The 10,932-nt window shown below is 43.8% G+C and overlaps 3 protein-coding genes across 4 annotated transcripts; 1 reads left to right on the top strand and 2 right to left on the bottom strand.

Annotated features, from left to right (window-relative positions):
* Window positions 1–1,380: 1,380 nt before the first annotated feature.
* LOC134197881 (uncharacterized) lies at window positions 1,381–2,581 on the bottom strand. Its single transcript, XM_062667229.1, has 2 exons — window positions 2,462–2,581; window positions 1,381–2,378 (listed from the first exon to the last, which is right to left on the bottom strand). Exons 1-2 carry the CDS (start codon window positions 2,502–2,504, stop codon window positions 1,519–1,521), a joined length of 903 nt encoding a protein of 300 aa, XP_062523213.1. The 5' UTR covers window positions 2,505–2,581; the 3' UTR covers window positions 1,381–1,518.
* Window positions 2,582–5,208: 2,627 nt separating this feature from the next.
* On the bottom strand, window positions 5,209–8,166 carry LOC134197882 (transmembrane protein 144 homolog B-like). Of its 2 annotated transcripts, XM_062667231.1 has the most exons (10): window positions 8,153–8,166; window positions 7,904–8,095; window positions 7,805–7,828; window positions 7,635–7,740; window positions 7,510–7,561; window positions 7,133–7,332; window positions 6,295–6,517; window positions 6,098–6,239; window positions 5,924–6,041; window positions 5,209–5,405 (listed from the first exon to the last, which is right to left on the bottom strand). In XM_062667231.1, the coding sequence occupies exons 2-10, from the start codon at window positions 8,045–8,047 to the stop codon at window positions 5,305–5,307; spliced, it is 1,110 nt and encodes a 369-aa protein (XP_062523215.1). In that variant the 5' UTR covers window positions 8,048–8,095; window positions 8,153–8,166; the 3' UTR covers window positions 5,209–5,304. The 2 variants fall into 2 exon arrangements, with proteins under 2 accessions (XP_062523215.1, XP_062523214.1); XM_062667230.1 differs by lacking the exon at window positions 8,153–8,166 and having other exon boundaries at window positions 7,904–8,139.
* A 29-nt stretch (window positions 8,167–8,195) lies between these two features.
* Window positions 8,196–10,751, top strand: LOC134197883 (uncharacterized; the record flags this gene model as incomplete). The annotated part of the gene is made up of 5 exons (XM_062667233.1): window positions 8,196–8,375; window positions 8,452–8,636; window positions 8,789–8,904; window positions 10,027–10,171; window positions 10,446–10,751. Coding segments are annotated over exons 1-5 (932 nt in total), but the record flags the coding sequence as incomplete, so codon positions are not given.
* Between the last annotated feature and the right edge of the window lie 181 nt (window positions 10,752–10,932).

Raw genomic sequence — 10,932 nt, 5'->3', positions numbered from 1 at the left:
CGAGTCTTTTCCGCCGTTGGCAAAAGCTCCTCCTCCTCGTGTGATTCACGTGCGTTTAGATCAGCGACTGCGCGGAAGAGCCTGGCTTGAGAGATCGCTGTCTCTATTTAAATGGATTTGGCGATCCAATCGACTGGCCTTTACTCTCACGAGGTTATCTTTGCGGTTAGGTCCGATTTCAGACCTATCGTGTGAGACAACGCGTCTTGCGTCCTAGTACGAAAGAAAGTCTGCTAAGAAATTCTGTGCAGACTGCCAGTCTTTAGATATTTGTAATGGGTGTACACTGCTTTCGACATTCACTATTTAGCTTGAAAGTGGAAGACTGCATGGGAGGTGCCGCTGCGTTTTAATTAATAAAGGCCTGTCCACACTGGCAACTGGATCGCGATCCAACCGCAACGCTGTCCACACTTGCAACTCGATCGCGATCCGTCCGATCCACATCGCGAGGTCGTGTCGGTAGCGATCGGTTGAATCCAATTAGAAATAGTGGGCGTTACCTTCACGTATGCTACGCGTGTAGTCGGAACATCTAGCACTCCTCACTCGTCTTTGTTCTCGCTCACCTTACGTCGCTGTATCAGCGCTTTCCACAAGCAAAGAAGCCACACGTATACATCAGTCATCAGTCACGTGATATCGAAATGAGGCGGAGGTAGCGTTTTTCAAAGTGCAGTGTGGACGCTCGCTATCCCGATCGGATCGCGATCCATTCTGGTCCAGTGTGGACTAGCCTCGCCCCAGACGCAGTGTGGATCGCAGCCCCGGATGCGCTGCCATCACCGCTACGTATGGTATGGTACCGCCTTTCTGGGCGGGAGTAAGTATGTAATCAAATTCTTCAGCGCGTGTGATACTAATGTTATTAGCTAGGAACCGAGGTTTCGATTGGACTTTGACGTTGTTCTAGCCTTTGTACTTGTCGATATTGCGATCTTAGGCCGCTGTCAAGCGTTAGTAAGAGATTGCAGCTACTTTATAGAGCGTAGCGGTGAAATGGAAGATCAGAAATGGCACTTGCAGTGCACCATACGCCTTTGAACGCGTACACAGGTTCTCAGTTGAAGCTGCAATGCGTCATATGCCTCTACTGCAATGCATTGGACTGCTGCCTACGTACTGCACGCTAAATAGCGAAGATCTCACGCGACAGTCGTTTTCTGTAATCTACTACACCGACAAAGTGCACTTGTAACTGACACTAATCATGTCCCTAGGGACACGATTAATGGTGACCGCAAAGGGCGGTACCATACCAGGCGTAGTGGTGATGGCAGCGCATCCGGGGCTGCAATCCACACTGCGTCTGGGGCGAGGCTAAGTGTGGACAGGCCTTTATAGAGTGCAGCATGCATGTTCAAGCGCGGCAGGGAACACTTCTAAGATACATGTACTAGATTACTAGAGCAACAACCATACAATGCAACACTTGCTGTCCAAATAAACACCAATGACGTACTAACTAGCAAACGCTTAGACGAGCACTACCCGGCACATCTAGAGTTCACTTTCGAGTCACTTGCTCCTGACTACCGCTCCCAATGAAAACTGGTTAGTCTCCTTTCCTCCAAATCCAAAAATTGTCAGGAACACGTCACCGGTTGGAGCAATTTGATTGTATGAAACCTGAACCACATTGATAGATGAATCGCTGATGTCTGCGATAATAACATTGTTGTTGTCTGCAGTACATGGCAAGGCTTTGCATGCGTACGTAGAGAAAGCATCGTCGGGTTGGGCGCCAACAACCACAATTTCAATTGTGAAAGTAGATCCAATTGCTTGAGAAGGACAGACATTAAACGTGTAGAGAGCAACACCAAGCGTATCTACAACACCTGGCGTGTCCAAACGAATCATGGGTACAAGATTCACAACCGCTACGGCTGATTTCACAGGAAGGGCCAAAATCTCATACATTTTTTTCGTTTCTTCTGGAGAGAGTATTGTCTTCTTGGCTGATGCCAACTGTGTGGTTTTGTTCACAAATGATACACCAAGCGAATACTGGATGTGAGAAGAATCGCCTGCTCTTACTGTCACAATGATGTTTGGTCCCATTGCCTCGTCGTAGAGATAGTTGCAGCTGCTCTTTGCAGTGTCCGCCTCATAATTCTGGCAAAATACAGGAGTTGTGGGAGTAATGCTAGTGCCATTAGAAACTGTTGCGTAGACAACACCTAGCAGAGGATTCCACTTAAGGTTTTCCGGCAAATTGATGTCTACCATCACCACATAACCGTGGTAGGTTTTTGATACGCTTGCACAGACAGAGGCGTTCCACACTTGAATAGATTTAGCTTCAGGCCTCACCAACTGCTGGTTAACGTAACTGGTTGGAAGCCGAATATACTGCTGACCGAAAACGGTCACGACTAAAGGAAGATACAAGTAATAGAGACGTAATAATGATTCGTAACATGCAGAATCTTCTCTAGAGATTGCAACAGTTTGGTACCTGATGTAGACAAAAGCACAATAGCGAAGACGCCGTGTCCCATTTGGGTCTAGAGAGAGTTCGCGAACGCTATAGATACCGATGATTTCCCAAACTGGAATGATCACGTTGTTGCGAGAGTCTCGTATTTATGCATGAATTCAAAGGTCAACGTTCTGATAAGCTAGCTTATTCTGATAAGCTAGTTTATCGCTCTAGAGGAGTGTGTCCACTGTCTCTAAAGATATCGTGCACGAATATTTATGTTTCGGCGAAATTAGCTGTCTAGCGTCAGAGTTGTGCCATATATTTACATACATCTACAAACGATGCACCAATAGACATGTAGGCTGCGATGTCCCTGGCGTATTCTCTGCATTGTGCGAGTGCTTTGATGTCTAGCAAGATAAAGCTGCATGTGAGCTGCACGTGACATGTGAATCTCACCCACATTGCATGTGTGTGCAATTCTTGCTAGTGTACCTACCAGTGTAAACACTTAATTAATTTGGCTTTGTTGCAAAAGATAGCAAATTAGAGCCTGTTCCAGCACAACAGAAAGTGGGCAGCTGACGGTCTAGAAATACAATCTCTCCCACTACCCCCGTCTAGGTTCTATAGTCCGTATGTTCAGCTAACTAAAACTGACTACACTACATACAAATATTAATCTAGAGACAAATCATTTCAAATGGAACACTGTCTATCCGCTATTGTACTTCTGTTTACGTCAGATACCAGATTGTTATAATCTTTACAAGATCTAGCTAGACACACATCATTTTTGCATGATTAATTAATTAACTACCTAATTTTCTTTAGTTGTGACCGTTTTCGGTCAGCAGTATGTCAGGCTTCCGACCAGTTACGTTACAGAGGAGTCGGTGAGACCTGAAGCTAGATCTATTCAAGTGTGGAACGCCTCTGTTTGTGCAAGCGTAGCGAGAAACTACCACGGATATGTGGTGGTGGTAGACTTCAATTTGCCGCAAAATCTTAGGTGGAATCGTTTGCTAGGTGTCGTGTACGCGACTGCTTCTAATGGCACAACCACAACTTCTGTATTTTGCCAGAATTATGAGGCGGACACTGCAAAGAGCAGCTGCCAGTATAACTACGACAAGGCGATGGGACCAAACATCATTGTGACTGTGAGAACAAGTGATTCTTCTCACATCCAGTATTCGCTCGGTGTATCATTTGTCAACAGCACCACACAGTCGGCACCGGCCAAGAAGACAATATTCCCTCCAGAAGAAACGAAAAAATGTATGAGACTTTGACCCTCCCGTGAAATCTACTGTAGAGGTTGGTAGTCTCGTACCCATTATTCACCCGAACGAGCCAGGTGTTGTAGAGACGCTTGGTGTTGCTCTCTACACGTTTAATGTCTGTCCTTCTCAAGCCGTTGGATCTGATTTCTCAATTGAATTGTGGTTGTTGGTGCCCAATCCAATGACGCTTTCTCTACGTTGGTATGCAAAGCTCGGCCGTGTACTGCAGACGACAGCAATGATATTACTGCAAATATCAGTGATTCTTCCATCAATGTACTTCAGATTTCATACAATGATATTGCTCCAACCGGCGACAACGTGTTTCTGGCAATTTTTGGATTTGGAGGAAAGAAGTTTAACGTTTTCTCATTAATGGTGATCATCAAAGACAAGTGACAGGCTAGCAGTAACTCTAGAGGAAGTGAATGTCTATACTCTAGGCACATGTGTTCGTCGTGCTACTTGGTTTGAAAATTGTGTGAGTTGTGTCATTGGTATCTAGTTCGTCATGAGTTGGACAGCAAATGTGCAGTGGTTGTTGATTTTGATAGATGGCATGTCCACTGAGGATGGTGAAAAGGCATCGTGCCGTCTGTCTTTGATGAGGCATGCTATACTCTACAAGATGACGTAGGAACTTGCCTAGTTTGTTGGTAATGTGTGTGTGTGTGTGTGTGTGTGTGTGTGTGTGTGTGTGTGTGTGTGTGTGTGTCTGTGCGTGCGTGCGTGCGTGCGTGCGCGCGCGCGTGTGTGTGTGTCACATGTTTGTTCAAATCAGCGTGGACAAATAATATTTATTAAATTCAGCCATTGACCAATGACCTCTAGTATAGAACCAATCTGCACCGAACTTGTAAAATTAACAGACTGCAATGCAAACACGTCCTCAGTCTAACAATGGGTGGAAACTGTTGTTTGTTAGCATGTAACTCTGACTTGCATCATGTCAGGGGGTTGCTAAAAAGTAGGAAAAGTAATAGCTGGCAGCGTGGAAAAAATCTTGAATCTCGCTAACTATACATCGCAAACAGATAATTCTAACATCATTAGGAAGTTAGTGATGACGAGAAGACAAATCTAAAGAGCTTGTTTCTGATCAGTATTGTACAACTACAGAATTGGCTACTTCCTGTATAGCACGAGTTGTGATTACGCCCTCATGACCAATTAGTACGACAATCTGTGACTTCATACGCGCCGCCAGGTCAATCGTGGCATTTTAATTACTACAGGGGTCATCTGTTCCAGAAACAAAGGCTTCTTCGCTTTCCGAAGTCTCTTCTTCTTCACGCCTTACTTCAATGAGAACACGGTCGACCGCTTCTTCAACTATCCCGTCGGTCTCTCGATGAACTCGCTTCCGTTTTGATGTGTAATGTAATCTGTATATCTTCCGTGATACCCCTCCTAGGCTCCTATCTACATAAACGTTTGCCGCAATTCCACACTGCCAGCTATTGCTTTTCCTACTTTAGGATAAACATATGCCATTATAGTATTTCAGCTTCAACAACATTTATTATTTTATTAATAGTGGTCTAGCTACAACTAACATACTACAAAGTAGAACAATGTTCCGTAGAATAGTTACTTTGTTGACATTCCATACAAGGCAAGAATTACAGCTCCACCAATAATAATCACTGTTGCTGACATAAACGCAATGATCTTGTGTGCACCACGTATTTCTAAATATAATAAGTAAAATGATGTTATTGCAATTATCTTAACACCAGCAGCAGCAAACAAGGACACACACACACACACACACACACACACACACACACACACACACACACATTCTGATATGTAGTTTTTGCTTGCTTACAATTTATTGCAAACTGCAGCTGCATGCAAACCTTTTACCATGTCTACATGCTTTCAATATCTGACATGCAAAGGATCAACTGCAGTTTATAGGCAGAGGATTGCTAGTCTGGTGTAGTCAGACCCTCTCCGCCAGACTGAGAGAGGGGCGGAGAGGGTCTGGCTACGCAAGACTAGAGGATTGCATGTACAAAAGATAATATGTATATTTGTGGTCAAATTACAGTGCCAGGGCAATAAGCAGACAAACCGGTAATTATTCTTATCAATACTCATAGATTCTTTAATAATAAATTGAAACCTGTCTGTCTGCCTGTCTGTCCGTCCGTCCTTCCGTCCAACTGTCTGCCTGTCTGTACCCAACATTATAATAGTCTACCTTTGTAGTATATGATGCCCCATAGTCCATTGATCACAATGCACGTCTGGGTGAGAGGGTACCCAACCGTATTTCCAAGATAGAGCGTTGCATATGTTGCAGCACAGTACCCACATGCCTGTTTCACCAAACCGTCAATAACCAATCACGCCTAAAGGTTCCTCATCGACTCACCCAATAGAATCCCGTTGCTAGACCTGGAAATAAGACTTGCATGAAATGAAATGGCGGAATTTTTTGAAATCTGATCATCCACCAGACAAAGCAGATAACTGGAGTAGTGACAGCAATACCTGCACTAAAGTTTACAAGATAGCTACAAAGAAACGATGTCATTACAGTAATTCAATTAAACTGCAACTCTCCAATGCCTTATGCTAGCTTTGTAGTTTTCCTTTCCTATGTGTTGTCTGTAATAATAAAATGGAACTTGGAGAGATCCGTTGAAGAGGCCGAGCATAACAGCACACACAATACCAAGGTAGAAGCGAAATCTAGATATTGTTTCCTCAGGTGAACGCTCTCGAGTGTCATTATTGACAGATTCTGAAATGCTTATACTATCAAAGAGGCGCTGCCTTTCTTCTTTCCGTTCTGTGTCACATAGAGTGTAATTAAGCATGTGCATATCAAGGTTTAAGCATGTGCATATCACCATTATACATACATACATACTACATACATATATACCTACCTACCTACCTACATACATACATACATACATACATACAAACATACATACATAGGTACATTCATCCACATACATACAGTGATACTGTACGGGTATATACATACATACATACATTTTTTGTACCTACGTACATACAACAGCCCCTAAGGCTCAGGTTCGATACTGCAATGACTATGCTACGATGCTACGATGCTACAATGCTATGATGCTACAATGCTATCAGCAGTCACTGTCTATATGTCACTTCTTCTTCTTGGACAGAACTGACACTCCAGAGAGAGAGGCAAGTGTATGTTAGTTCCTTGCCCAAGGGACATTATGTATGTGGCCCTCCCGCACTCAAACTCTGACCCAAAGGTCCCGAATGTTGCCAATCTCCAACTGCACACTCTAACCAATTGAGCCACATACATACATACATACATACATACATACATACATACATACATACATACATACACCTACAAGAAAGTACACAAGTAGACAACATGGACAGTATCACAGTCAACACTCTGCACCTGGTGACAGACACTTCAGGTAAAGTTTGTCAAACAGTGTTGAATTGCAAAAAGCTGCAATAGTAATACCGAGCACCAGAGTACCGAGTGCAACAACAGAAAGAGCGATGCTCTTCGGTTTATCTCCAAGCATTGAAACTCCCCACACGTACGAAACCACCATCGTAGTTGCTGCCCAGATTGCAGGTCCGACAGCATATCTACAAAACCAAACACACCCCATTTGATGATGCATGACATCACACACACACACACACACACACACACACACACACACACACACACACACACACACACACACACACACACACACACACACACACACACACACACACACACACACACACACACACACACACACACACAATGCATCCAACCCTATTGAATTGATTGCAACAAATCCAAGTAGCTGTGAGATCACCCACAAGCCTGCCAGTACACGACAACAACAATTTACCAATGTGCATATATGCATATACAGACAGTGAGATGCAATAGTTGCCTGCTCCTAATGTGCCCCAGAGAAATTCAGCAGTGCTAAAATGGACCGGATGGCTGTAGAAAGCAACACACATTAATGTTGCAGCAGTTGCTACTGAGTAGTAAACCTTGACATTGACATTCCTACTATTAGATTAATTAATGCAAAATCTGAAGATGGTGTGAAAGCACCTGGAAGACTCCCGGATCAACTTTCTGCAAAACAGAAATATTTATATTAGTGACATCTGGCTGAACACAGTCACGTGATACGTAGGCTAGCAAGCGCACCAGATCGGAAACGGCCGGCGTTTTGATAAACACTCCGTAACTTCCAAACGCAAATACACACGATGCAATAGCAATCCAACCGAGTGGTTGATCACTGTCCGGCAGCTCATGATGAAGTTTCGTGAAGAAGTTCGTAAGTAACATACCAGCTGTCCCAAGAACGATGAAAATAGTCACAAACGTCCCAGCTATCTTCGCACCCATAATGCAAAAGTAAACAGCCCGTTTGGAGGTGAGTACAGCACTTACGGGAGCTTAACAGCGAAAGCCCGTATATAGGTACTCATTTCAAATGATTCAGTGTGGAAAACATAGGTTGTTTGATGGACTGCGTGCACTAAGAGTACCTCACAATTCTGCACTCAGTTTGATTGAAGGAGTGAAATCTCAGCCAGGTGACAGCAGAAATTCCACGTTGCCAACTAGAGAAAACTTCATCAGATGTGTGCAGCAAACTCTATCTCCTAACGCTGTAAGACTGTTTTTGTCATGACAGATAGGTTATTTTCTGTCCTGGTACACGTAAAACATGTTTTCTTTATTTGTAGGTTAAGCCCATGATGCTGCCTGCTGCAACTGATGCTGTGGTGCTGGAGGCTCTGAATTTCTGGCGTCATTACTTTCATACGCAGAACTCCCGGTGGCAGTCACATCATGCAAGAGAAGCTGTTGCTTTAGGGCATCAAACTGCGATGCAACTTGCTTTTGAGCAAGGTCATCTTCATCTTGTTAAGTCAGTCTCCCAACTTGTACGTGTAATAGTAGGGTCAACAAATGAAATCTAATTAATTAATTAATATAAATGAGTGTGGTCAATAACAACTTGTTTGTTTGTTTATTTAGTAGGTGTGGTTAGTAACGTGTTTTGTGGGTGCACCTGTGCAGGATGGCTGCTGATCAGTATGCTTCCATGGGTCTATCATCTGATACTTCATCTAATCTCTATGACGTCATTCAGTCTGGTTGTTTGACTGCAAAGACTTTAGATTTGGTTATGTCAGGTGTGTGTGTGTGTGTGTGTGTGTGTGTGTGTGTGTGTGTGTGTGTGTGTGTGTGTGTGTGAGTGGGTTGTTGTGTAGGTGTGTGTGTGTGTGTGTGTGTGTGTGTGTGTGTGTGTGTGAGTGGGTTGGTGTGTAGGTGTGTGTGTGTGTGTGTGTGCACGTGTGTGTATGTGTGTGTGTGTGTGTGTGTGTGTGTGTGTGTGTGTGTGAGTGGGTTGGTGTGTAGGTGTGTGTGTGTGTGTGTGTGTGTGTGTGTGTGTGTGTGTGTGTGTGTGTGGGTTGGTGTGTAGGTGTGTGTGTGTGCACGTGTGTGTGTGAGTGAGTGTTTGTGTGTAGGTGTGTGTGAGTGTGTGTGTGTGTGTGTGTGTGTGTGTGTGTGTGTGTGTGTGTGTGTGAGTGGGTTGGTGTGTAGGTGTGTGTGTGTGTGTGTGTGTGTGTGTGTGTGTGTGTGTGTGTGTGTGTGTGTGTGTGTGTGTGTGTGATTGGGTTGGTGTGTAGGTGTGTGTGTGTGTGTGTGTGTGTGCTTGGTGGAGCAGATGGTAGAGCGTTGGTGATGACATCCAGGATCTTGTATTCCGTGATGAGGGTTAAAGGTTCGATCCCGGTGGAGGCAACACTGTCGCAGTTTCCTTGAGCAAGAAACTCACCCACACTTGCTTCTCTCGACTCAGGAGTATAAATGAGTACCTGGTCATTGACTGGGGTGGACAAGACCGCTGGCTTGGCAGCAACATCATGCAGCAGATGGGTACATGTGGGCCTTGGTGTCCAGGCCCAGCGCTGCGCCATTCTCAGTGCCCCTGGACGACTCTGGCCAAGCTCCAGGCGGATTATAGCGCTGGCCCCAAGACTCCACGTAGTGCATGGAGGCCCTGTCTCTAGAGGCAGGAGGAGCTATCTCCGCAACTGACCTCAAGGTCAACATCGAAAGACGTGGAGGGCTTAACATTTGTCCATTTTTTGTGCTTGCGTGCACGTGCATGCATGCGTGTGTGTGTGTGTGTGTGTGTGTGTGTGTGTGTGTGTGTGTGTGTGTGTGTGTGTGTGTGTGTGTGTGTGTGTGTGTTCCCAGAATTCTGCATGCAGCCAGTTTATCGTTATTGTTCTCTTGTGTCAAATTAGTGACATCTGAAATGAAAGATCGAGGTTCGTTGCTTGACACAAAGTCATGGGAACTTATCGTATCTTATCATGCTCAGCTGGGCAATGTTCACGTAGCAGTTAAGACTCTTCATTTAATGAAATCATATGATCGTATACCAACAAGGTATTATGAAACAGCTACATCGGTTGAAATATTTTGTTTTGTTTATGTACTAAATTTAGTTTAAATTTTTTAATTAATACCTTGTTAGAACAGAAACACTCGAGTCTAAGATACTAGATTCACAGCATATTAATTAATCAGTTAATTATATTGTGACTACATATTTCAAATTTAGTTAATTAATTAACAATGCTTTTAGCCATTGTTTATTAGTTTATAATCATGAGCTCTATGGTGTGATATTAATGTCTTAAAATTGTTGTTATGTTATCAGGAAGTTGTACGAGACTGTTCTCGTTGCTGTAATGGCTTTGGAAGACAACTTTCTAAAGGCTCAACTGGGAGAAGAAGTTATGCAGGATTTCTTCACCAATTATGAGAGTTTAGATATCAACGGGTTTCATGTGTTTCTTCAACATGTCAGTGATTCGACTCAACTGCAAGAAATCTTGATGCAGATGAAGTCGGCTGGAGTCGCTATGACACCTAAGACGTGGTCATATGTGATTGATGCTGTGTTTCGTGCGTATCCATTTGTGAGTCACTGGTCAAAGAAATTTTTGACACCCTCATGGCCAAGGTGTGTTTGTTGGTTAACACCGAGGGTCTCTTGTTTATACAACAAGGTACAGGCAGACTGACTGACTGACTGACTGACATCATTTATTACATACAAACCTCTACATACAGAACACTAAAATTAAAAATATTATCCATTACAGTTCAGGTCAGTGGAATCACGGTTACAGCAAACTACAAGT

This window comes from Corticium candelabrum, unplaced genomic scaffold (assembly GCF_963422355.1).
Source record: "Corticium candelabrum unplaced genomic scaffold, ooCorCand1.1 SCAFFOLD_102, whole genome shotgun sequence".
NCBI lineage: Eukaryota > Metazoa > Porifera > Homoscleromorpha > Homosclerophorida > Plakinidae > Corticium > Corticium candelabrum.
This window is presented reverse-complemented; position numbering and strand designations above follow the sequence as displayed.

Bases quoted from the DNA above. Each gene is read 5' to 3' on its own strand.
- LOC134197881 (XM_062667229.1), bottom strand. From the start codon at position 2,504: ATGGGACACGGCGTCTTCGCTATTGTGCTTTTGTCTACATCAG. The intron at 2,379-2,461 runs GTACCAAACTGT...ATCTTCCTTTAG, and splicing joins TGTGCTTTTGTCTACATCAG to TCGTGACCGTTTTCGGTCAG.
- LOC134197882 (XM_062667230.1), bottom strand. From the start codon at position 8,107: ATGGGTGCGAAGATAGCTGGGACGTTTGTGACTATTTTCATCGTTCTT. The intron at 6,518-7,132 runs GTGCAGAGTGTT...TATGTGACACAG, and splicing joins CCTGAAGTGTCTGTCACCAG to AACGGAAAGAAGAAAGGCAG. The intron at 6,042-6,097 runs GTGAGTCGATGA...TTGGTGAAACAG, and splicing joins TAGCAACGGGATTCTATTGG to GCATGTGGGTACTGTGCTGC.